The sequence below is a fragment of the Balaenoptera acutorostrata genome, chromosome 13, assembly GCF_949987535.1.
Source record: "Balaenoptera acutorostrata chromosome 13, mBalAcu1.1, whole genome shotgun sequence".
In the NCBI taxonomy this organism is placed as follows: domain Eukaryota; kingdom Metazoa; phylum Chordata; class Mammalia; order Artiodactyla; family Balaenopteridae; genus Balaenoptera; species Balaenoptera acutorostrata.
The window spans coordinates 75576895-75603339 of NC_080076.1; the positions used below are offsets into that span (position 1 = coordinate 75576895).

The 26445-nt window shown below is 45.3% G+C and overlaps 1 protein-coding gene and 1 non-coding gene across 6 annotated transcripts in view; both read left to right on the forward strand.

The window, feature by feature from the left end:
• The window catches only part of SGSM1 (small G protein signaling modulator 1), an 87093-nt gene that overhangs the window by 45688 nt on the left and 14960 nt on the right, over positions 1–26445 (forward strand). For all 5 annotated transcript variants that reach the window (XM_057526843.1, XM_057526844.1, XM_057526845.1 and 2 more), the window contains 9 exons: positions 4225–4363; positions 6830–6894; positions 8763–8908; positions 12334–12462; positions 17702–17884; positions 19140–19208; positions 20526–21116; positions 22712–22836; positions 25073–25155. In XM_057526843.1, the coding sequence (XP_057382826.1) occupies positions 4225–4363; positions 6830–6894; positions 8763–8908; positions 12334–12462; positions 17702–17884; positions 19140–19208; positions 20526–21116; positions 22712–22836; positions 25073–25155 (1530 nt within the window). The remainder of the gene's footprint in view (positions 1–4224; positions 4364–6829; positions 6895–8762; positions 8909–12333; positions 12463–17701; positions 17885–19139; positions 19209–20525; positions 21117–22711; positions 22837–25072; positions 25156–26445) is intronic.
• Positions 15453–15525, forward strand: TRNAE-CUC (transfer RNA glutamic acid (anticodon CUC)). Its single transcript has one exon. It is a non-coding gene; the product is annotated as a tRNA-Glu (tRNA).

Consider the following 26445-nt stretch of genomic DNA (forward strand, 5'->3'; position numbering starts at 1 on the left):
GTACTAAGTGCCACTGTGTGCCGAGCCCACTTCTGTGCTCTCTCCATGTCTTAATTCACTTAATGCTCACCACAGCCCTCCCAGGCAGGTACCATTGTCATCACCATCCCCCCTTGTTCAAAGGAGGAAACTGAGGCACAGAAAGATTAGAAAACTGGTACAGGGTTGCCCAGCTAATCCTTGGCATGGCTGGCATTTGAACCCATGTGGTCTGGCTCCAGAGCTTGTGCTTCTTACATCCACTCCATGCAGATTGTTTTGATGGGAGGGTGGGGGAGAGCATTGTGGTTTCACTCCCTTCATCCTCAAGGTCAGGTTCAGCCCACATGGAAATGGTGACGCCCATCCTTGGTTGATTTTCTCAGGACCCTGAGCCTCGCAGAGTTTACAAAACAATCATGTTATGATTTTCATGTGTAAGACCTGTAAAGTCCTTTCTGAAGAAGTGCCTAAATCTGAAATGAGCAAACCCCTTCTTGTGGGCCAAATTCAGCCCACTGCTTGTTTTTGTAAATAAAGTTTTATTGGAACATGGCCACACCCATCCATTTACATATGGTCTGTGGCTGCTTGAAAAGCCACAGCTGCAGAGTTGAATAGTTGGGGCAGAGACTACATGGCCCACAAAGCCAAAAATATTTACTGTCTGGCCTTTTGCAGAAAAAGTATACAGATGCCTGCCATAAATAATAAGAGAGAAGAGTTTCCCCCTGTGGGAGGGAAGACGTGGCCACAGATGGTTCTAAACTCCCTTTCCGTGTCTTCTCACCCCTGTCTCCACCACCTGGTTCTGTGCCTGCTTCTTGTGCACAGAGGAGGCAAAGACAAGTTCTCAAGCACTTAGGTGGGTTCACAGTCAGAGAAGGGCATTTCCAGACCCCTCTGTCGCCAAGACGGTCTCTGTACTGTCTGGTATGGGAGGCTTGAGCTGCGTATGGTCCTGAGCACTTGAAATGGGGCTAGTCCAAATTGTAAGTGTACAATGCACACTGGATTTTGAAGATTTTGTACCAAGAAAAAGAATGTAAAATATCTCATTAATAATTTTATATTGATTCTGTGTGAAAATGATAACATTTGGTGGGACTTCCCTGGCGGTCCAGTGGTTAAGACTCTGCACTTCCACTGCAGGGGGTGCGGGTTCAATCCCTGGTCAACCCTGGTCGGGGAACTAAGATCCCACGTGCCACGCTGTGCGACCAAAAAAAACAAAAAAAGATAACATTTGGAGTTTATTGGGTTAAACAGCACATATTGCTGATTGATTTCATCTGTTTCTTCTTACCCTTTTAGTGTGGCTACTAGGAAATTTTAAATTATGCTTGTACCTCACATTGGATTTGTATTGGACAGCACCTGCCCAGTGCAGGGTTTCTCAGCCTTGGCACTGTTGACATTTTGGGCTGAATAATTGTTTGTGGGTGGAGGAGGGAAGAGTCTTATATATTATATAGGATGTTGAGCAGCATCCCTACCCACTAGATGCTAGTAACATCCAGCTAACTCCCAAGTCATGACAAAATGTCTCCAGACATCTCCAAGTGTCCCTTGGGAGGCCAACATCACCCCAGTTGAGAACCGCTGGTCTAGGGCAAGGATGGTTTGGAGAGACAACAGCCAGTAGGAAAACAGCTGAGAGAGTATGAATAGGATCTCGGGGTCTGATCCTCTAGGTTGGAATCCCGGCTCCACCACTTATTAGCTGAGTAGTCTTGGGCATGCTGCTTGAACTCTCTGTGCCTCAGTCTTCTAATCTGTAAAAGGGGATAATGATAGGACTTGAGCTCGGAAAGTGACAGCTCTTCTTAGTGGGAAGAGAAGGGGGGACTTTAGTCAAAAAGACCAGGTGGGCCAGTGACTAGCTGGTGAGGCTTTGAGTAAGTTGTGTCACCATTCTGAGCCTCAGTTTTCTCTTCTGCAAAATAGGAAAAAAAAATGCATCCCTTACAGGGTCGTTAGGGATAAGGCAATCCCCTGCATATAGTGGGGGATGTACACCCAGCACATAGTAGGCACTTTATAGGTAACAGCATTCTTTCTTCCTCCGATCAAACACAATCCATGGGAACTAAGTGGAGCAGGACAGGGGAGGGTTTCAAGCTCCAGGGAATTGGTTCTTCTCGCCTTTTCAGTGTTCCGGCAACTGCAGACCTTCCATCTCACCAGGAGCTTTTTATTTTGTCTCTTAAGTTGCTTCCAGTGCCATGGGCGGCACTTCCCCTGTCTCCGTGGGCCCTGCCTGGATGGTGGTTCCCGCGGGACTGTCCGCGTTAGTGGTGGCCAGGGGCAGTCGGTGGGCGCAAACCAAATGGGACACCACCCTCCCCACATCAAGCCAGAAGCCGCAGCCCCCCAGTAATGTCTGGGCTCCCCCCACCCCTGGGGCTGGGTGCCAGCCACCTCTGCCATGTTGTCATTTGAGTCTTGGTCCCGGGGGAGGTGGAGGCAGGAGAAATACTGATGCCCTCACACTGTCCTACCTCCGTGCTGCAGGACGCAGCTTGGAGTGTTGCGGGTTCTGTAGCAGAGGGATCCACTGATGATGTCTGCAGGGTGTGAGACGCTGGGGGTGGAGGCACGCTTGCCACATCTCCGTGAAACTGAGCAGTGCTTCCCTGAGATAGGCTGAGAACTGGGACTTTTTCTAGAACATTTTACAGGGGCTTACTGGTCTTTCTTGTCCAGCTCATTGGTGAGTCTATGGGGAGGAGTAGGGCAACAAGCCACTTTTGGTGGCCTCAAGAACCTCATTCTGTAGGCAGCTTTCTATTCTGTCAGTGCCTGGGGGCAGACGCTGTCAGCTATGGATCTGTGGTGACTCGGGGGGCCGGATCCACAGCTCCCCCTCCCCTTAGAGCCCAAGGGAAGAGGCCAGGTATTACCAGTCATCCTTGAGGAGGCATGGCTCATGGGGCAAATGAGTACCCCTCTTAATTTCCTAGAGCAGGGTTTGGCAGACTATGGCCCACAAGCCAAATCCAGTCTCATTCTGTATAGCTCATGAACTAAGAATGGTGTTTACATTTTTAAATAATTGACAAAAAATCAAAAGAAGAATAATATTTTGTGACATGTGAAAATGATATGAAATTCACATTATAGTGTCCACAAATGAAGTTTCATTAGAACATACCCATGCTCATTTGTTTGCCTTTCGTTTTTGGCTGCTTTTGCATTACAGCAGCAGAGTCAAGTGGTTATGATAGTGGCTTGCAAACCCTAAAATATTTTCTACCTGGCCCTTTACAGAAAATATTTACCAAGCCCTGTCCTAGAGAAAACAACTTTTTTGCACCAAGAGGCCAGGAAATGAACTGTAGAAATTCTAATGCCTGGGTCACCGGTGTGTTTGTTCTGCAGCATTGCAGATGCTGCGTTTTCCACGGAGCTGGGAAAGAAAACAGTAAGGGAAACTATAAGTGCTATATCCTTGGGAGCAATTGATCAGGACCCACCAGTGTCCAAGAGTTAGGAGATCATTTGTGCCCTCTTGGTTCTCCAATGTGGCTGCTACCTCAAAACTGTTTTTGAAACACAGACTCAATGGCTGTATCTCCAGGAGACTTTAATTCAGTAGGTCAGGGGTGGGATACAGGCATATGGCTTTTTAACATGCCCCCCCACATGATTCTGGGGGGTTGCCAACCTATTTGAGGCTCTCTTGGTAGAGCAGCTACAGGCCCAGGACCATGGACAGTGCAGGCACCCTCATCAGTGGGGACTCCACTGGGTCCCCTTGCTGTTGGGTGCCCTGCCTCACCTGTTGAGTCAGGCTTCCTTACATCTCATCACCAGGAGCTCCCCTTGAGACCTACCTCTGGGGACTCGGGGCCATCAGCCTTCCCCAGAAGTCCCCAACAGGCTCCCCTTCCTTCCTGCCAGCCTGCTATGAGGACAACTGAATGACAACATGGTGAGGCTTGGCCTCCTGCTCGGGGATTGGGCCTGTTTCCTTGGCTCTGATCTCTTTCTGTCTGTTCTCCTGTCTCTTCAGCTTTCATCGGCTCTGCCCATCTGCTGGGGGCCCGAAATCTTGGTGGTGGCTTTCATTGGCTCGGATGGGCTCAAGGACCTGGTTTGGTGTCGCTGTTTCCTGCTGTGACATTCAGGGTCTTTCCTATCCCTGTGCTGGTCTGGGGGTGAGCTGCTTGCTTTGGGGTGAGGTTTCTGTGACCCACATAGGCTTAACCATGGCTCTTCCTCTGCCCCTTCTACCCACCACAGTCCCCCAGGACCTGATGGATGTCTCTGTGAGCAACCTGCCATCGCTATGGCAACCCAGCCCACGGAAATCTTCCTGCTCATCCTGTTCACAGAGTGGCTCGGCTGATGGTGGCTCAACCAATGGCTGCAACCATGAGAGGTATGAGGGGCTTGGCCTGTGGATGGAGGGAACGGAAGGATTTACCAAAGATTTGCAGATGCCCATTTCTTGCCTTGCCTTGAATTCAGAGGAGTGAACATAGGCTATAGAATCATCCATGTCTGGGTTAAATCCTAGCCTTGTGAAGTCCTAGCTGTTGGAGCTTCCTTACATATATCGATCAGGATAAACAAGATTATGATGCTGTAACAAACAATCCTAAAATCTCAGTGGCTTTACAATAAAGGATTGTCCATCGTGCGTATTCATGCTGTGTGTCTATCCTGGGTCAGCTGGGGGCTCTGCTTTCTCCACATTAAAGGGCCTGGCAGAGGGAGCCACCACCATCTTGAATATTGCAAATCACGGTGACTGAGGGAAATGGAGCTCCGGATGGGGTTTAACCAGTGGTTAAATGCTCCAGCCCGAGTGTAGCACTTACCATTTTCACTCACACCTCATTGGCCCCACCAACAAGGGACCAGGAAGTGCGTCCTACCACGCTCCTGGAAGACAGAAGCTGGAAATATTACTTAATGACAACCAAACATGCCTCAGTTTGCTCTTCCACCAAGTGGGGATACTAATGCTTACATTATGTAGCTGTTGTAAGGACAAATCACATAACGGTTTAAAGTGGCCAGCATGTGTACCTGGCACATGGTGATGTTCAATAAATTACACTTTTTAATTTATTGCATAAAGTTAAATCCCCAGATCATCTCTCTTCTTGCCCACAGGGCTTTGTCTCCTTGGAACTAGTCAGCCCATTCCTGAGACTGGTCATGTTTCCCATTGACCCCGCCTGGCCTGGCCTGGGAGAATGGAACTCTTTTTTCCTTGCTGGGCCTCTGTCCCAGTGGGTGATCCAGTCTTCAGTCATGGGCGTGTAAATGGGGGCCAGCATCAGATAAAGCCATGTACTTCCTGGTTTTCAGGGTGTGGTCTCTGGGTCAGCAGCACCATCACCTGAGCAGATTCTCTGTCCTTCATCCCAGACCTACGGAAGCTGAATCTGCATTTAACAAGGTCCCAAGATCATGTGTGTACTTTTAAGCTTGAGAAGCACTGAAATGACCAGAGATTCTCACATCTTCATAGGCATCAGAATCACTTTGGAGATCACATACTGCTTCCTGGACCACTTACTGGAGATCCTGACTGAGTAGGTCTGTGCAGGACCTAGGAATCCACATGCTGGAGAAACCCCAAGTGATTCTGTGGCTGATGGTCCATGGACAATTGACAAATGCTGTTCTAACCTAGCACCTCTCATAGTATTTGCTCCCATATCTGTAATGATAGGGAACTCACCACCTTGTAGACAGCCAGGGCCACTGTGGGGCAGCTGTCAGTGTGATGCTGTCCTTATGTAACCCGAGGAAGCCAAGCCTCACCAGCCTGAGGGCACAAAGAGGGTGACTTTAATGTTTAATGCCTCCATGTGCATAACTGGAGGACTTCAGCCATGCCTCCTTCCCAGTCTCGCTGGGTTTTTAACGGGTGTAATATTCCTCCACTCTGTTTTGTCCAAGAATGCACAACACTACCTTCAGCAGTCCTGTTTTCTCCATCAATTCTGAGGCCTTCTTTCAGCCAAAACAGTACCCACCCCCCGCACATTCCCATGCAAGGAGAAGCTCTGAGGCATTACCTTTGCAGTCAGCCAGAGTCTGAATCACAGTCTGGCTCCACTTTGGTTCAGCTGGGTCACTTTAGAAGTCAGATATATGGCTGTATATGTATGGCTGATTCATTTTGTTGTGCAGTGGAGGCTAACACAACATTGAAAAGCAACCACACTCCAATCAAAAAATAAAAAGATGTCAAAACACTTTCTGCTGGTGAAAGAAACCCACTTCAAACTGGTGCAAATGAAAATCTGTTGATAGAACTGAGACATCCAGAGGTATGGTGGCTTCAGGCATGGCTGGATCGAGATGCTCCATAGAGGGCTGTCTGTTTCCTTGGCTCTTGGCTCTGCTTGTGTCTATGATGGTTTCATTCTCAGGCTGGCCCTTCCTGTGCAGTAGTAAAAATGGATCCCAGCAGCTGCTGCCCTACATCCCACTGGCTTAGGAACTCAAGCAGAGAAAAGAGTGTCTGTTTTCTAGTAGTTCCAACAAAAGTTCCAGGGCTGATTTTCATTGGCCCAGGTTGCATCATGTGACCCACCCCACCCCACCCCGACCCAATAACTGTGACTCCAAGCTGAGTCATGTACTGGGTAGAATCGGCTCTACCCAAACCATAGGGACAGAGTTGGGGAGGAGGTAACTCCCAAGCTGATAGCAGAAGAAGGGGCAGTGATGCTATGTAGATAGAAACAATAATACCCCCAGTCTACTTGACTGGCTGGTTTTAATCTGCTCCCTAGAGATAACGAGTTATGCTCCTCTCCAGCAAACCTGGGCTATGTGTGGATCTGTACTAAGTGTCTTCCTTTTCCTTCCTTCCTTCCTACAGGGCTCCCTTGAAGCTTCTCTGTGACAATATGAAGTACCAGATTCTTTCCAGAGCCTTCTATGGATGTGCGTATTGGCCTTATTTGCCATTGTGGTCTCCAGGGAGCATTTATTCAGTGCCTACTGCATGCCAGCAATATCAGGGGAAGGAGCCTGACTCCTATTTCCTAGGTGTCTAGTTTTGGTGAAGTTACATTAACCTTTCTTAGCCTCAATTTCCTCATTTACAGATTGGGCATAAAATTTCTCCCTTGGTCCTAAGGGAAGGCAGTGAACACTTGCTGGAAGGGGTTTGGTTTAATCACCATTGCATCTCCAGTGCCCACCTTAGAGGGTTTGCTTTCAGGATTGAATGGAAAGCATGTATAAAGCCCCTAGCACCTGGCATTGCGTGCAGTCGGTGCTCAGTAAATGTCAGTCCCCTTCTCCTATAGGCAGAAGCAGAAGAGTAAGATGGCCTGATCCCGTCCCCAAAACTTAAAAACTAAATTCATAATACAGGTGCTCTGATTATTTCCAATTAACAGATGAGGAAACTGAGGCACAGAGAGGCAAAGTGACTTGCCCAAGGTCACACAGCTAATAAGCGACAGAGCTGGGACTCAAACCCAGGCCTGCCTGGTGGCAAAGCCTCTGTTTTTTTCCACTCTGCTATTTTGATTCTTAGCAGGTTTTATTTCCCCTGCCTCACAGCCTAGATGGGGAAGATAAAATGTGTATATTTTCAGGGATTCTAGGAAAGTGTTAGTACATCCTGCTTGGGCCTGCAAAAAAACAGTGCAGGTCGTATCGGCCTGGAGAAACAGGAAAAGCATGAGCTCCCCAAGATCAAGGTTTTTGCCTGTTCTGTTACTACCCATCCCTAGTGCCTAACGCAGGGCCTGGCGTGGAGAAGGCATTGGGTGAGTATTTATGGAAGAGCTTCCTGGTAGAAGGGTTGGGGGTCGAGATGGTCTTGATGTCATCACATGGTGTGGCTCCTCCCTGATGGTGGTTGAGAGCCCAGGTCCTGGAGCCAGACAGTCTGCATTCAAATCCCAACTCAACACCTAGCAACGTGACCTGGGCAAGTGATGCGCGCAGACTGTGCCTCAGTTTCCCCACCTATAAGATGGGCGTAGTAAGAGTACCTGCTTCATAGGGTTGCAGTGAGAATCAACTAAGTTACGTAAGCTCTGGGAACAGCTCCCTGGAACAGAGTGTGCTATATAAGTGTTAGCTATCGTATCATCCTCATCGTAATCATCATGATTACCCCTGTTGTTGGTAGGGGTGAGTCCTCAGGCTCCAGATGGTCCAGGGTCCTCTCTGGGACTCGAGGATGAGTTGGGGGTCAGTAGCCAGAAGGAACGGGCATGGTCAAAGCGCACATAGGCCAGCACCGGCTGAGTGCTTCCTGTGGACCCGGCACCCAGGGTGGAGCAGATGAAGGGGGGCAAGTTGGTGGGAATTGCTCGAAGGGCCAGGGCCATCTTTGAAAGCAAACCAGTGCCCTCAGCATCTCCCCAGCTACTGACTGGCCAGGGCCTTCTTTGTCCAGCTGCAGTTTGAACGAGTCATCCCCCTCTCTCCCATTCTCTTTCTCTTGGTGTGGACTGGAGGCACCCCAGGGCACAGCGAGCCCGTGGAGTCACTGGCCTCTTCCTGCCTCCAGCCTGTGCACTAAATGCCTTGGTTTCCAGCGGAGGAGGTGCTGAGGCTGAGAAAGGTGACATGACTTCCCCAGGGTCACAGGGCTGTTAAGCAGTTAAGCCAGCAAGTGACTTTGCCCCTCCGAGCCTCACCTTCCTTATCTGGAAAAGGGGGATGATGACAATTTGCTGGTCACGAGGGTTCAATCAGATTGCGAGTAGGACAGTACTTTGGAGCCTCCGTGAGACAAGGCAGGGGGTGTTGGATGGTGGGCAATGACACTTTTCCTCCCTCCCCGGCAGGGCTCGCCTACTGCAGACACCTGTCCACTGTGAGGACCCACCTGTCAGCCCTGGTCAATCACATGATTGTGTCCCCGGACTTGCCCTGCGATGCTGGACACGGGCTGACGGCCGAGATCTGGGAGCAGTACCTGCAGGACAGCACAGTAAGGGTTGGCCGGGCTCGGCCTGCCGTGCGGCAGAGACTGTGGGGGGACAGAGACTATGGGGGGACCTCCTATCATCTGAGGAATAGACCCACCTGCGTGGGGACTCAGGTGTTGTGACATCCTTGGGCTCTCCATACACAAACTGAAGGTCCCCTCCTCGAGAGTTCCAACACCCATAGCCCGCTTCTGCCCATTGGGGTGAGGATCAGGGAGGGTGGAAAATACATATGTTTGCCTGGAAGGAGTAAAGAATGAGTCAGTCAGTAAGCATTTATTAAGCATCAGCTGTATGCTCGGTCCTGTATGATGTGCTGTGACTTCCCGGCCAGAGGAATTTACAGTCCAGTTGGCTACTTAGAATGATGAGAGTAGCTAAGTTAGAGGGAGGCAGCTGGACCAAGGAAACCCCACCACTACATGAAACCCTTTTCTCTCATCTTTGTCTTAGGGCTCGAGAATTCTACCCTTAGCTATTTCGCCTGGAGATAGATTTCTAAGATTTTCTTATTAGAATACAAATATTCCTGGAAGGGAAATGTTTATGTGTGAAAAAAGTTTCATGGAGAAATAATTTGGGAAACAAGCTTAAACAGCTTTCTGTACCCTGCAGGACTTGTCAGAGCCTTGGCTATGCTGATACGCTTGTCACGCTCAGGAAATTGGGGGAGTGTGGGAGAGCATATGGAACGTTCCTTCCAATGTATGTGGCCGCAGGGACCTTTGTTGGAAAAGTACCACCTATGGTGGAAGGCAGAATCCACTCTAAGAAATACTGGTTTGCTGCCAAGTGCAGGCTCTCAGAGGAGATACCCATTTCCTCCACGCTGGGTGAATGCGGTGGCTCTGTCAGCTGCATCCCTCCTCCCTGGGGAGGGCCAAGCTGGTGAGCACCTGGCTCAGCCTGGCTTCCCCTCGTTGGGAGAAGGTGCTATTCTGTGTATTAATCTGAGGATGCCAGGGGACTCAGTGGGAAAAACAAACTGATTCCCAAACCTGGACAAGCAGAAGGGTGGTTTTCTTTTTTTGCCGGAAATAGTTGCTTTTCTAAATTACAGGAGGAATGCCTTCTTACTGTAACAATTCAAAGAATGAAGAACACAGGTGTACAGAATTTTTTAAAAGTTTTTAAATATCATCTCTCTGCTGCACCCCCCTAGTTCTGATCCCCTGAATTAATGAATTGTATCAGTTTGGTGTAGACCCTGCTATACATTTCCCATACTTATACATCCACAGATATGTCTATATAGATATAGCTGAAACTCATTTTTTTAATGAGGTAACATTATATTTGTATTTTAAGTGACCAACTTACTTTTATATCAAAGACATCTTTCAAATCTCTAAGTGAAATACTACACGTTAGAACCTTAGCACCTTATATATGGGTGGACCATAATTTAGTCAGATCTTCCTCTAATGATGGACATCTGGGCTGTTCCTTTTTCTTTTTTTTTAATTATTTCAAACAATGCTGCAGTCAACATCTTTATAAGCATATACCTTTCTGTACTAGTTCTCTTATTTCGAGGGTAGAGTCGTAGAAATGTAACTGTTTGATGTCCTTTTTAAATTTAAATAGATATGCCAGCTTACCTTTCTTGAAAGGTTATAGTGTTCATAATCCCTGGCAGTCTGTGAGAGTGAGTGCACATTTCCTGAGGAATTCGAAAGATTTATAGACTTCTGGGCTCCACTCCAGCTTTACTGATTGAGCACCTCTAAGAGTGGAGCCCAAGAATTTATATTTTGAAAGTTCCCCTTCCCCAGGGAATTCCCTGGCAGTCCAGTGGTTAGGACTCCGTGCTTTCACTGCCAAAGGCCCGGGTTCGATGCCTGGTCAGGGAACTAAGATCCCATGGGCTGCGTGTTGCGGCCAAAAAAAAAAGAAAAGAAAGTTCCCCAAATGCTCCTCGCGATCTCCCCAGTTTGGGAGGCAGTATCCTAAGGACAAATTGGCTGAAACAATAAATAGTCAAAAATGAATATTTTTCATCTAACACTCCTGCAACCCTTTCACAATCTGCTTGGTTGCATCGTTGTGTCAGGGTGGACTGGGCTGCAGTAACACATAGTCCCCGCTGTTTTAGTTGCTTGACACCATAGAGGTGTATTTATTGCTCACTTAACAGTCCTGGGTGGGCATTCCTGGTGAGTGGGCATTTCTCCTCCCTCTAGAGGGTCCGAGGTCTTTCAGTCTTGTGGCCCCACCATCCTCTGGGGCCTTGTGGTCATCTGCTTCCAGCCAGCAGAGGGGAAATGGAAAGTGTGAAGGGAGTACACCTGCTTCTTCAAAGCCCTGGCTTGAAAATGGATTACATCACTTCCTCTTACATCCTTTTGGCCAGAACCCAGTCACATGGCCACACCCACCTGCAAGGGAGGCTGGGAAATGGAGTCCAGCTATGGACTCCGGGAGAAGAGAACACAGATTTTTGATGAAGCGTTCACAGCCTCAGCCCCAAATAGCTCCCTAATTTTTATACAGCGTTGACAAGGCTGTCAATACAATATGAATAAAAATTCCTAACAGGAACAAAATGGCTGGTTTTGCCACTGTGGTTGGGTACATTTAAGACTAGTGTTAAGAAGTGAAACATGCTTTTAATTTTAGAATGTGAAGTAAAGAGGTGGGAGGAAACAGGACCCTAGTGCCCTTCAGGGTAGCCTTCCGGCAGTCATTGGCACTTTACACACACACACACACACACACACACACACACAGATAGGACCCTGTGGTCCCCCAGCTCAACTGCTTGACAAATTGTATCTGCAAAGCCTTTGCCTGAAAATGAATTTTAGAAAAGAAACAGGACAAATCTATTCCACAGTACAGCAAATAGTTGCTAAAGTCATTCTTGTGTGCACAAAAGCTATTAGTGTACGAAGAATCAGCTGAAAATGGTTCCTTTTCGGTTTAATTCGCTTTAAAACAATTTTCTTAGTTCTGAGTCAAGATTAATAACTCCAAGATAATATTCCCCAATAAGCACAGTACACAAAATTGACTAAAAATTAAGTAGAAATGTTAATTCATTATATTCTGACCTTTGCGTTTTGTTTTTGTTTTTTACAAAAACGGGTTCACCCTCGACCTATTCTGCATCTTATTTTTTACACTTAACAACATACACTGAACGTCCTTTTATGTAGGTTCTCATAAATGCGCCTGCTGGCCTGTTACTCTCCGTGTGGTATTCCCACATAGGGATGCAGCATTCCCCCATTGGTGGGCAGTTATGGGGGTTCCTGGGGTTTTGCTTTATTGTATGATGCCGCGATGGATATCTGGGCCCATGTGGCTTTGCTTGTTCACAGCATGATCACTGAGGGCTAGGTCTGAGAAGCGGGACTGCTGGGTCACAGAGTCCATCCCCGGTTTCCTGTTGACCAAATCCTTTGTTTCCCCCCACCTTCCACAGAGTTACGAGGAGCAGGAGCTGCTGCGTCTCATCTACTACGGGGGCATCCAGCCAGAGATCCGCAAAGCCGTGTGGCCCTTCCTCCTGGGCCACTACCAGTTTGGGATGACAGAAACAGAAAGGAAGGAGGTTGGTTACCCCTGATGGGCAGTGGGGTCTTTGGCAGCAAGAAGAGCCAGGTACTGTGGGGCTGGGAGAGCTCTGGTTCCAGGGTGGACCAAGGTGGGGCAGGGAGATGTTGGGGAGTCAGGAAGCTTGGGGGCAGCGCAGTCCAATAGAAACACAACACATGCCACAGATGTCATTTTTTTGAATACCTTTTCGTTTTGAGGTAATGATAGATTCACATACACTTGTAAGAAATAATGCAGAGATATCTCATCCTTTATCCAACTTCCCCCAGTGGTAACTTCTTGCAAAATTGTAATATCACAGCCAGGGTATTGACATTGACATAGATATACTGGCAATGTGTGAATCTTTATTTTTACATTAAAGTCCATATTTTATTGCATTTCTTTTTTGTTTACAATAAATATGTATATTTTTTAATTGAGATATAGTTTATTTGCAATATTATATTAGTTTCAGGTGTTCAACATAGTGATTCAAAATTTTTATAGATTATACTCCATTTATAGTTATTATAAAATATTGGCCATATTCCCTGTGCTGTATAATATATCCTTATACATATGTGTGTGTGTATATATATATATATATATATATCTCAGTCTTAATCAGACTTCCCATTTTACTTGTACTCGTGTGTCTGTTTAGTTCTCTACAGTTTTATCACACGTGTGGGTTTGTGTATCACCACCACAGTCAACATACTGAACATTTCCAGTGCTACGAGGGTCCTCATGTCCTTTTTTTTTTTTTATTTTATTTTTTTTTTTTTGGCTGTGTTGGGTCTTCGGTTCGTGCGAGGGCTTTCTCTGGTTACGGCAAGTGGGGGCCACTCTTCATCGCGGTGCGGGGACTGCTCTTCATCGCGGTGCGCGGGCCTTTCACTATCGCGGCCCCTCCCGTTGCGGGGCACAGGCTCCAGACGCGCAGGCTCAGTAGTTGTGGCTCACGGGCCCAGCTGCTCCGTGGCATGTGGGATCTTCCCAGACCAGGGCTCGAACCCGTGTCCCCTGCATTAGCAGGCAGATTCTCAACCACTGCGCCACCAGGGAAGCCCCCTCATGTCCTTTTATAGCCAAACCTCCCTCCCTCCCACTCACTCCCATCCCTAACCCCTGGCAACCACTGATCTGTTCTCTATTTCTATAACTTTGTCATTTCAAGAATGTTGTAGAAATGGAATCGTACAGTGTATAACCTTTGGGGATTGACTTTTTCCACTCAGTGTAAATCTGTAGCGATTCATCTAAGTTGCTGCGCGTATCTATTCTTGATTCCTTTATACGGCTGAGTAGTGTTCCACAGTATGGATGCACCACAGTTTAACTCCAACTGTTGATGGATAGGCAGGTTGTTTCCGGTTTTTTGGTGATTACAAATAAAGCTGCAGTGAACCTTCATATACAGGTTTCCATGTGAGCATAAGGTGGAATAAATGCTTGAATGCAGTTGCTGGGCCTGATGGTAGTTCACACTTTTGTTTTATAAGAAACTGCCAAACTTCTGCAGTGGCTGTACCATTTTATCTTCCCGCTAGCACTGTAGGAGTGATCCACACCTGCATCCTCACTAGGGTTTAGTGTTATCACTATTTTTTATGTTAGCCACTCAAACTACTGTGTACATGGTATTTCATTGTGGTTTTAATTTGCATTTCCCAATTGACTAGTGATATTGAACATCTTTTCACGTGCTCACTTGCCATCTGTGAATCTTCAGTGAAATGTCAGATCATGGCTTCTGTTCATTTTCTTGTTGAATTGTTTCATTTTTTTATGGTTGAGTTTGGGAGTTCTTTTTATGCTCTAGATATTAATTCTTTGTCATATATGTCATTTGCAAATATTTTCTCCCAGTCTGTACCTTGTCTTTTTGTCTTCTTAACAGGGTCTTTTGCGAACAAATTTTTAGATTTTTGAGGAGGTTCAGTGTATCAATTTTCCCTCTGATGGATTGTGCTTCTGGTGTCAAGTCTAATAATTTTTTGCTTAGCCCCAAATCCTGAAGGCTTTTTCTCCTATTTTTTCCTAAAATGACCATGATCCATTTTGAGTTCATTTTTGGATATGGTGTGTCATTTAAGTCAAGAGTTTTTGTTTGTTTGTTTGGTTTGGTTTGGTTTTTGCCTCTGGATGTCCAATTGCTTCAGCACCATTTGTTGAAAAGGGTGTCCTTCCTCCATTGAACTGCTTCTGCATCTTTGTGAAAAATCATGTGGGCATACATTTGCAACAACATGGATGAACTTGGAGGGTATTATGCTTAGTGAAATGTCAGGCAGAGAAAGACCAATACTGTATGATACCACTTATACTTGGAATCTAAAAAATAAAGCAAACTAGTGAATGTAACAAAAAAGAAAGAGACTCACAGATATAGGGAACAAACTAGTTTTTATCAGTGGGAAGAGGGGAGGGGCAAGATAGAGGTGGGGATTAAGAGGTACAAACTACTATGTATAAAATAAATAAGCTACAAGGATATATTGTACAGCACAGGGAATATAGCCAATATTTTATAATAACTATAAATGGAGTATAACCTTTAAAAATTGTGAATCACTGTGTTGTACACCTGAATCTTATGTAATATTGTGAATCAACTATACCTCAATATAAAAAAAAGTGAAGGAGAAAAATATCAGTGGGGCTTATTAGAGTGGTGTCTATTTCTGTATTCTCTATTCTGTGCCTTTGATCTAATGCCACACTATAATTGGTAATCTTCAGGTAATACCATACTGTCTTCATTACTGTAGCACATATGGAATTTTAAATGTCTTAGTAGTTACATTTTAAAAAGTAAAAAGAAACAGATACAATTAATATTTTTAAAGTTTTAATTTTAACATAATTTTAATTTCACGCCAAGTTGCAAAAGTTGTGATGCAGAGGTCCTAGGTACCCATCACCCCACTTCCCGCAATGGAAGCATCTTATAGAACTATTATGTATAGTGTATTATCAAAACCAGCATATTAATGAAATTCCCTGGTGGTCCAGTGGTAAGGACTCGGCACTCTCACTGCCGGGGCCCTGGGTTCGATCCCTGGTCAGGGAACCAAGATCCCAAAGGCCTCGCAGCTAAAAAAAACCCAAAAACCAAAAAAACAGCACATTAACATTGGTATAGTACAACCTAGGATTTCATTAGTTTTTGCATCCGCTCCTCTGTGTGTGTGTGTGTGTGTGTGTGTGTGTGTGGTTCTATGTCATTTTATCAGAGTGAAGTTAATTTTAATAACATATTTTATTTAACCCAGTATATCCAGTATATTACCATTTCAGCATCTAATCAATATAAAAATTATTAGTGAGATATTTTACATTCTTTTATTCATACTGAGCTTTCAAAACCCACTGATATTTTACACTCCATGTCTGTGTACCATCTGTGCTATGATTTACTAAGTATTTGTCTTTGAATTGATTCACTTAAAAATTTATATAACTTACTTAAAAAGGCATTTTATATCCCTACCATCAATGGAAAACCAATATGGCTTGCCAAAAGAGAAGGAAACTTCAAAAATAAATAGAATGTGACAAAATGATATAATTCAGTTCTACCTAGATGTCACAGGCTGCCTGAGGCCTCTCTCTCTTTGTTATGAAGGGAGATTATAAAGTATTAAGGATGGATTAAAGACACAGTAGTGCCAGACTGGCCTTCCTCGTAATCAGAAAAGTTGAATATGGAGACTTCCTCACACTGTGGTTCCGTATGCTGAGGCTGTGCTGTGAACTGTCTAAACTGATCTCAGGACCAGCGTGAGGATTCCGGCGTGGCAGGCCCCGTGCTCGGGACTGGGAACCCAGAGGTGCATTAGATAAGGTCTTTGCCAGTTTAGGGGGGTTCATGCAAAATCAGATGGAGGCAAACGCAGGGGCTTTAAGAGCACGGAGGAGGCACCTCCACCGGGCAGAAGCCTACCTGAATTCTTTGAAAAGGTTGCTTTCCAGGCGAGGAGACTGAGGAAGGGCTTCTAGGAAGAGAGATGCCTGCATGATGCGATGTGTGTGTGTCTGTGTGCGTTTGTGTGGGGAGGGGCGGAAGGGCGTGCAGACGTGGGTAGCTGGGACCTGAAGGACGAGGGGGGTGGGAGCAGCAGTGAGAGGCAGGGCTGGAGAGGAAACACGAGGAAGACTGCCGAGTGGGAGATGGGCAGGAGGGGCCACCTGGGACAAGCAGGCACCAGGAAGGAAGGTCATCTGGGTGAGGGGTCCTGGAAGCCTAGCCTAGGATGGCAGTGGGAACAGGGAGATGGGCTTGGATGAGTCTTCGGGAGGTCAGTGGGAGGGAGCTGCCCATGACAGGCTTGGGCAGGGTGGACCCGGAGCCTCTCTCTGGAAGCCCTGACTAGCTAAAGGATGCCCGCCCCTCCCAACCCTGGCCCGGGGCAGGCTCCCTGCCCTCCCTCTTCTCCTTCCTGCCCCCTCACACCCTTTCGTCAGCTTGTCTGCCCCACTTGTGCCCAGAGGTCTGGCAGATTCAGAACCTCAGTTACCTGGGCTGTGCAACACAGAAATGAAGTAAGCTCCGATCTTCTCTGCTGAAATCCCACAAGGGAAACACTAGAAACCTGTGGCCCTTCTCTAAAGCCATTGCTGTAAGTAAAGGAAAGGGTCACTTTTATTCATCTTTGTGTTCTCAGCATCTACCCCCATGCTGGGCACCTGGGAGGCCCTTGGTAAATGCGTTGAGTGACTGGAGGAATGGACAAAGGAGGCATCTTGCTCATCTTGTGTTTCGTATGCCTAGGTTGGTGCCTAGCACATAGTAGGTACTTACCAACTTAGATGAACAAGTGAATGAATGAATGAATGAATGAAGTAGGAAAGAGGAAAAGAAGGCAATAAAGAAGGAAAGAAACAGTCTGCTCACTTTAGTATCCCCAAAGCTTAGTATACTGCCTGGCACAGAGTAGGTTGTCAACAAATATTTGAATAAGTGTATGAATGAATGAATGAATGAATAAAAGAAGGAAGATAGGAAGGAAGGAGGGAAAAATGGAAAGAAAGGAGTTGCCTTGCTCACTTTTGTATATCCCCAGGGCCTAGCCAGTGCCTGGCACATAGTAGGTGTTCAGTTAATGTCTGATGGATGTTAACTCCATGAATGTTGGATGGGTGTTTCTAGGGCTCAGGGTCCCAGGTCAGAGCCACCATCTTCTGGGTTGGGTTGGTTGTCCCCTGGGATCCCAGCATTCCAGGTGACCGTGCATCTGCCCTGGCAGGTGGACGAGCAGATGCATGCCTGCTACGCGCAGACCATGTCCGAGTGGCTGGGCTGTGAGGCGATTGTGCGGCAGAGGGAGCGGGAATCCCACGCGGCCGCCCTGGCCAAATGCTCTTCGGGGGCCAGCCTGGACAGCCACCTGCACCGGATGATGCACCGGGACTCCACCATCAGCAATGAGGTGATGGGTGGCCCCCCTCAGGGAGCTGGGGGCGGGGCTCTGCTCCATCAGGCTGTTGTAGGAAGGGTGAGGCCTGGGTGTTTGGGGCCTTGGGACAGAGTCTCACCCCTGGCTTTTGGGTGGAAGGTGACTTTGGAGTCAGACAGACCTGACTTCAAACTCCAGCCCCTTCGTTTCTTAGCTCTGGGGCTCAGACAAGCGCCTTTACTTCTGGGCCTCAGTTTCCTCATCTATGAAGTGGGAATGATCATTTGTACAGGGGAGATTTGTGTGCAACTCAAACAAGCTAGTATAAATAAAGTGCCCAGCACAGTGTTAGACTTTCATTTGTTCAGCAAATGCTGTTGAGTATCTACTATGTGCCAGGTACTGTCAGGAATGTCCTGGAATGTCAAGAATGCTCCAGTGACCAGGTCAGACATATCTGTCCTGATAGAATCTCCAGTTTAGCATCCCAAAGCAGGGGATGAAAAGAAAGTCAGTTCCCTTCACCAGTGATAAATCCGTCATCAACTGCCACACTAATACTGTGTAACAAACAACCCCCAAAAGCCAGTGATGAGTCCAAGAGTAAACATATATTTTTTACTCATGAGTCTGTGGGTCAGCCGGGCAGTTCTGCTCAGCTAAAAGGTTTGTTGATCTTCGTTGGGCTCTCACATATCTGGGGTGACTCGGCCCTGCTCCTCACGTCTCATCCTCCAGCAGGCTAGCCTGGCCATGTTCTCACAGTGAAAGCAGATCTTAAAGAGAGAAAGCAGAAATGCACAAGCATTTTTTATGTGTTTGCCCTGTCGAGTTTGCTAACACCCCACTGGCCAAAGCAGGTCACTTGGCCAAGCTTAGCAGGGTAGACAGAAACTAGAAGTTATAGGGCAAAAAGCATGTGTACAGGGAAGGAATAGAAAATAGACGTGCATACAACCAGTCCTTTGAGATGAACTAAAATATTAGTTGGAAGTCTCAAGTGCAGAGCAGTTAAAGGTGGGGTTCTCTGGTTGTGGGTGGGAGGTGGAGGTCCAGTGGCTGGTGTGGCCTCCGAGGAGGCTCCAGGGAGCAGGGAGTGAGCCGCCGCCCCACTTTTATTCGATAGATAGGAAGTTGAGGCCCTGAGAAAGGACTTGCCCGAGTCAGGAGTAGAGATAAGACCACACTTACTGACTTCCAGCCCAGCAGCCCCTCCTGAGCTCAATGTGGGGACCCTGAGCCCGGATGCAGCCTCACCCACACTCCATCCTGCCCCTTTTTCTCTCAGTCCTCCCAGAGCTGCAGTTCGGGCCGCCAGAACATCCGCCTGCAGAGCGACTCCAGCAGCAGCACACAGGTGACCTCCCAGAGGCCCCGCCCCCCCATCCCCCTCCCTCCAACCTGGAATAACCGGACTGGAGGTCCCTCATATACAGGTCACTCATGGTTGATCTGTTTTAGCTTTTTATGCTAGCATTAAAAATTGAAGTTTTACCTACACGAGTAATACATGAATCTCTTTTGCCTGTTAAAAAAATTAAAATATTACAGAGAAAACTAAATTTGGCTTTGACCATCCCTAAGCCCCACATGCCCTCCCTAGAAATAACATTGCTATCTTCAATTTGCTGTGTATCCTTCCAGACCCTTCTGTATGCCTTTACATACACAGAAATATATAGACAGTATGTAATATATTGTGACATTTAGTAATCTTTTAAAATTTCTAAATAAATACCATCAGATGTATTGTTCAACAGCCTTTCATTTCGTTCAGTGCAAAGAAATGTTAACACATTCTCACTCAATATTAAAGAAAAAAACAAAGTGAAAAAAAAGGGCATAGTATGTCACCTTTTGCATAAACAGAGGAACTATTAATATATGTATGTTTTTGCATCTATTTTTTTTCTAAAACGATGGAAGGATAAACCAGAAACTGATCAAATGGTTACTTAAGTGGGGTGAGGGGTGCAGGGAAAGAAGCTACATTTCCCTGAATGTACTTTGTTTTCTAGTTTTGACTTTGGAGTTAGGTAAGTTAACTCCAAAAGCAATTTAATCGAAAAAAAATCTTTTTAAAACCAGAAGCACATGAAATTAACAGTAAATCAAGTTGGTGACATAACCACACAGAAGAAATATTTCAAGTGATCTGGGGACATGATCTTATACAGTCTGCCTTGATGGGATATGGCCTAAAGACACAAAGAACCACAAATAAATCTTAGATATGTATCCTGGAGACTTTTCCATAATATTTCATATACATCTAACTAATTTTGAAAATTGATCCATAATAGTCCACCACATGGATGCTTTTTTAGCCTGTTCCTTATGTGGTTAACTAATTTTTTTACTTTAAAAAATTACGTGCACGTAATTTTGTATGATAAAAGATATTCTTCCTCAGAGTCAACTGCAATGCTTCCTTGTTTCTTTCTGCATTATTCTATGCCTATGTGTGCATATGGGGCAATTTTTTATTTTCTACACATGGGAGCATATATTACACCTTGTTCTGCCTCAGTCTTTTTACTGACTGTGTAGTGTTCCCCTGCAGGCATGTTCCGTATTTTAACCAGTCCCCTGTGGATGGATATTCAGGTTGCTGCTGGAAGCAGCACCACAACAGACATCCTAGTCCATCTGTCTTTGTGCACCTGGTCTGCAGGTCTTTGAGTCTGTGGACGAGGTGGAGCAGGTCGAGGCAGAATGCAGGTTGGAGGAGAAGCAGCCCAAGATCCCCAACGGGAACCTGGTGAATGGCACCTGTTCCCCAGACTCCGGCCACCCTTCCTCCCACAACTTCTCCTCGGGCCTCTCGGAGCACTCAGAACCCAGCCTGAGCACCGAGGACAGCGTCGTGGATGCCCAGCGCCCTGCCCCACTGGTGATTCGACCCAGGGACAGCGGTGTGGATGACGGGCAGAGCAGCGAGGCCACCGCTTCCCGGGATGAGGTCCCCCGTGAGGAGCTGGCTGTGCAGGACAGCCTGGAGAGCGACCTCCTGGCCAACGGGAGCATGGACGAGTTCGTGTCCATCACTGGCAGTATGGATGTAGCTCTGCCTAAAAGGGGGGGCCCTGCAGTGGAGGGCTGGAGAGGCATCGAGGTGGGGAAGCAGAGCCAGGTGGACAGTGAAGACAACCTCTCAGAGGAGCCCGAGATGGAGAGTCTCTTCCCCGTGCTCGCTTCTCTGGCCGTGACCACTTCTGCCAACAGCGAGGCATCCCCCGTGTCTTCTAGTGGCGTCACCTACTCTGTAAGTCACCAGAATTCTCCTCCACTCAATTTTCTGCAGCCTCAGGAGGGTGGGAGTGTCCCACAAACCTCAGTTATCCAGAACGACCTCTGATTCATTGCCTTTTCCCATCACGGAGGGTTTACTGTAGAAACCCATTTGGGAGAGAAGATAATATAATACTTAAAGAACACAGGCTTTGCAGACAAACAGTGCTCGGTTCAGATCTCAGCTTAGGTACATCACTTTATCTTTCTGAGCCTCAGTTTCCCTATCTATCTAGTACCTTCCTCCCTGAGTTGTTTTCAGAATTAATGAGTCAAGTCCTCTGTGCTCAGCCCATAGCGATCAATAGCAACCTTGATGGTGACCATCCTGATTTACACTCAGGTCCAATAGCTTTTAAATATTTTACTTTCTTGCCCAAAAGCCCAAAGCAAAGGACATCAACTGAAAGGGAGGTTTTCTGGGCCAGGTGTTGTATATCCATTTTCTTTTAAAGGACTTTTTATTTCTATCACAAAGAGTCAAACAGTCAGACAAGGCTGGATCCAAAAACTGGAAGTTGTCTGCCCCACCTCTGCCCATTAGGCTCTCCCCAAGTAGTATTTACTTATTCTGCCCAGATTATCTGGTGTTTACCCTCATGTCTGTAAATAATACACTTGTATTGCTACTTACTGATCTTTTTTTGTTTTTCTTCAGTTTTTGACATCTGTTGACTCCCCACTGTGGAGGAAGAGGATTCAGTCTTCTTCCTTCCCACTCCCCCCCCCGCCCCCTCACCACACGAGTGAAACCGGCCCAATCCCCATCCATTCACTATGGTTATAATAATTTTAGTTAAATGACTGTTCTGTGGTTATATTATTATAACAATTTAATGCATAATCCATGTAGTAACCTGTATATGTTTTTTCTTTCCTGCAAAAAATTTTGTTTTTCCTAGAGTATTTTCATTTCTTTGTTTGCTTTTTATTAGTTTGCTACATATATATTGTAGCATATATATACATATATATATATCGATCTTACTTTTTTCATCTATAAAATGGGGATAGTAATTCTATACATCTCATAGGATTGTGTTGTTTTATTTTTTTTGGTTTGTTTTTTAAAATATATTTATTTATTTGGCTGCACCGGGTCTTAGTTGCAGCATGTGGGATTTTCATTGCCATTTGCAGGATCTTCGTTGTGGTGTGCAGAATCTTTAGTTGCAGCCTGCGGGCTCTCTTAGTTGCAGCCTGCGGGCTCTCTTAGTTGCAGCATGCGGGATCTAGTTCCCTGACCAGGGATCAAACACGGGCCGCCTGCATTGGGAGTGCGGAGTCTTAACCGCTGGCCCTCCAGGGAAGTGCCGGGATTGTGTTGTTTTATAAAGGAAAAAAATAAAGAGAATTTTCATCATACAAAGTGAAAGAAGCTTTCTCAGGAAACAATAGCAACAACAAAAAAGTCGAACATCTGACTGGTCCATCTATTATTAGGTAGAGGAAGTTTTTTTCAGTGATGACAGGAGAGGGCTAGGAGGAGGAAAGAGAATCTCTGAAAGACAGCCTCTGTGAGGAGTTGGGGTGTAATTGTTCTTTTCCTCCCCTCCTGGGGGCCCGCAGCCAGAGCTGCTGGATCTGTACACGGTGAACCTGCACCGCATCGAGAAGGACGTGCAGAGGTGTGACCGCAACTACTGGTACTTCACACCCGCCAACCTGGAGAAGCTACGGAACATCATGTGCAGGTGGCTGGGGTGGGTGGGGGGATGGATCAGTCGGGGATCGGGAGGGGATGGCACAGGTGTGGGCTACGGGGAGCCCATTTAGAATCGCTCTCTCTGCAGCTGGCACCATGCCCACCTTGAATCTCATTCCAGCCCATCCTGACAATTATATAACAATTATAGTAATGATAACAATAGAGAACATTTATTAAGCACCTACTGTATACCAGGCACTATCCTGAGCCCTTTACTAACATCATTTCACTTGGTCCTCACAACAAGCCTATGAGGTAAGTGTTATCCCCTTTCATAGGTGAGGAAATGGAGGCTCAGAGGGGTACCGCATTGCTCAGGGTCCCTCCAGGTGGGCAGTGGCTGAACGGGAACTCACCCATTTCTCTCGGACTCTAGAATCTCTGCTTTATTTCTTTAAGCCAGGATTTGGGGCTACTTGTTACTTTTCATTAAACAGTAAATATTTTATTTCTTAATATATGAAAGTAATCCATGCTCATTAAAAACCTGAATCAACCAAAGAAATCAGAAGTTCATAAAGTATAAAGAGAAACTTCTCTTTTTATATCCAGTCATTAATGCCACTCACCTAGAAGAAGAAACTACTGCTAACAGTTCAGTGAATATCCTCCCAAGCCATATATATGAGATATCTATATATACACATATATAATAGTATATTATATAATACACAATGTTATACTATATAACATATATAATTATGCTTCATATGTAGTATATAATTATATAAATATATAGTATAATATGAATATACTATACATGTTAATATATTGATACTTAGATAGTAATTAATATTTAATGTAACATAATGCTATATAACTATATAAATATATAGCATGTAATTATACTATATAATATATAGTTATACTATGTAATATATAGTATAATATAATATGAATGCACACGTTTTAATTTTTAAAAGATGTTTATCTGCGTTGGGTTATACTGTAAACTATTTTTCTACAACTTGCTTTTTACACTCGACAGTGCATCCTGGACTTCTTTACATTGCTACTCTAACTCAGGAGTTTGCAAACTACTACTACAGCCCATGGGCCAAATCCAGCCTACCACTTGCTTTTGTAAATAAAATTTTTTTTAGAATTCATCTATGCCCATTTAGTTGCATATTATCTGTGATTGCTTCTGCAGAGTTATGTAGTTGAGAAAGAGAACATATGGCCTACACAGCTGAAAATACTTCTGATCTGGACCGCTCAGAAAAGGATTGCCAAACCCTGCTCAAACCGTTCTTATTAATAAACACCACCTCTTAACTATTCTGTCTTATGGTCTCCCAAGCAATTACTGCCACTCAAAATTTAGTTGATGAGATACAAACATAATTAACTTTAATATAGCATGCTACCTTAAAATTGAGAAGTGCTGGGGGAGAAGGAAGGATGGTCTGACTTTTACCTAGTTATGGCGCCAGGAGAAATCACAGAAGGCCTCACAGTGGTGTGACCTTCAAGATGAATTTTGGCAAAAAGAGAAGACACTGAAGAAATAAATCATTTAGCACTGAAGTTAAGAGCACATACTCTGGGGTGAGGCCACCTGGGTTCAAATCCTGTCTCTACCATTTATTGTTAGGTGTATGACCTGGTGCGTGTCACTTGGTTCTCTGTGCCTCATTCCCCTTATCTGTGAAATGGGATAATAATAGTAACTTTTTCATATGATTATTTTGAGAATTAAATGATACAGTACATGTATAGTGGACAGAGCATACGGTAAATGCTCAGTAAATATTAGTTACTATTATTAAGGGACAGATGGGAATTCCAGACAGAGGAAAGTGCTGGGACAAAAGCACAGGGGGCATGAATGTATGCTTTATTAGTACAAAGGTAAATACCTCAGTGCAGCTGGAGGGGAAGAAGCACTGGGAAGTGATGTGTGAGACTGTAAAGAGGGATTGGGAGGAAACTATGAACTCCTTGCACCCCCAGTTAAGGAGTTTGGACACTGTCCTGTCATGCAGTGGGGTTTTTGAGCATGCAGTGGTCTCCTTGAGCTGAGCTTTAAGAAGGACATCCTGGTGACTGAGCATAGGATGTTTGAAGAGAGTGAGACTGGGGATAGGGATGCAGGCAGGAGGTTGAGGGAGTGGTCCAGGTGAGAGATGGGGACCAAACCAGGATGGAGGTAAAGGAGGAGTGGGTTGGAGAGGCATATTGTGGGGGCCACCACTGGGCATCTTGTATCTCTCTTGTAGCTACATCTGGCAGCACATTGATATCGGCTATGTCCAGGGTATGTGTGACCTCCTGGCTCCACTGTTGGTCATTCTGGATGATGGTGAGTGTATCCTCCCTGCCCCAGAACTGGGGATGCAGTTTCCTTCCCACTACATAGAAGAGAGGTTAACCTGACTCTGTGACTCCATGGAATGGGTCAGTACAGGTGCTCAGAAGACCTGTCCAGTGAACACATCAAGGTCCTAGTGAAATAAAAAGTTCTCTTATTCCATGTTGACCAACACTTATTTCCAGGTGTCCAACACCCATCCAAGCTTTTGCTAGCCACTGGTTGTATAAACATGAGTGAGAACAAAGGAAAACTCAGACCTAGACAGCTTCACTAGTGAATTCTACCAAACACTTAACAAAGAATGAATACCAATACTTCATAAACTCTTCTAAAACAGAGAAGAGGAGGGAACACTTCTCAACTCATCCTATAAGGCAGGTCCTTTTATGAGGACCCACTGGTACCCTGATACCAATACCAGACAAAGACATCACAAGAAAAGAAAACTGCAGACCAATATCCTTTATGAAATCAAAGGCAAAAATCCTCAACAAAACACTAGCAAACTGAATCCATCAAGATATAAAAAGGATTATATTTCAAGACCAAATGGGATTTATCCCAGGAATGCAAGGCTGGTTCAATGTATGAAAATCAATCAGTGTAATTCACTACATTCATAGAGTAAAGGACAAAAATCACATGATCATCTCAGTTGACAAAGAGATGCCATCTGACAAAATTCAGCAACCTTTCATGATAAAAAATTCAGCAAACTTGGAATAAAAGAGAACTTCCTCAACGTGATAAAAGGCATCTGTGAAAAACCCACAACTAACATCATACTCAATGGTGAAATACTGAACACTTCTCACCTAAGATCAAGAGTAAGACAAAGATGTCCACTTTTGCCACAAAAGGCCCTAGCCTGGACAATTAGGGAAGAAAAAGAAATAAAAGGCATCCAGATTGGAAAGGAAGTAAAACCATGTATATTTGCAGATGACGTGATCTTGCCTGTAGAAAATCCTAAGGAATCCAAAACACATTAGAACTAATAAACAAGTTCAGCAAGGTTGCAGGATATAGGACCTATATAAAAGTCAATTGTATTTCTATGCAATTGCAATGAATAATCTAAAAATGAAATTAGGAAAGCAATTCCATTTTCAATAACATCTAAAAGAATAAAATGCTTATGAATAAATTTAACAGAAGAAGTGCAAGATTTATACACCAAAAACTATAAAACATTGCTGAAAACAGTGAACCAGAAACACAAAAACTTAGTTATTTTTCTTCCAGTGAGCATGTAATTCTTAATTGATTTGAGGTTGC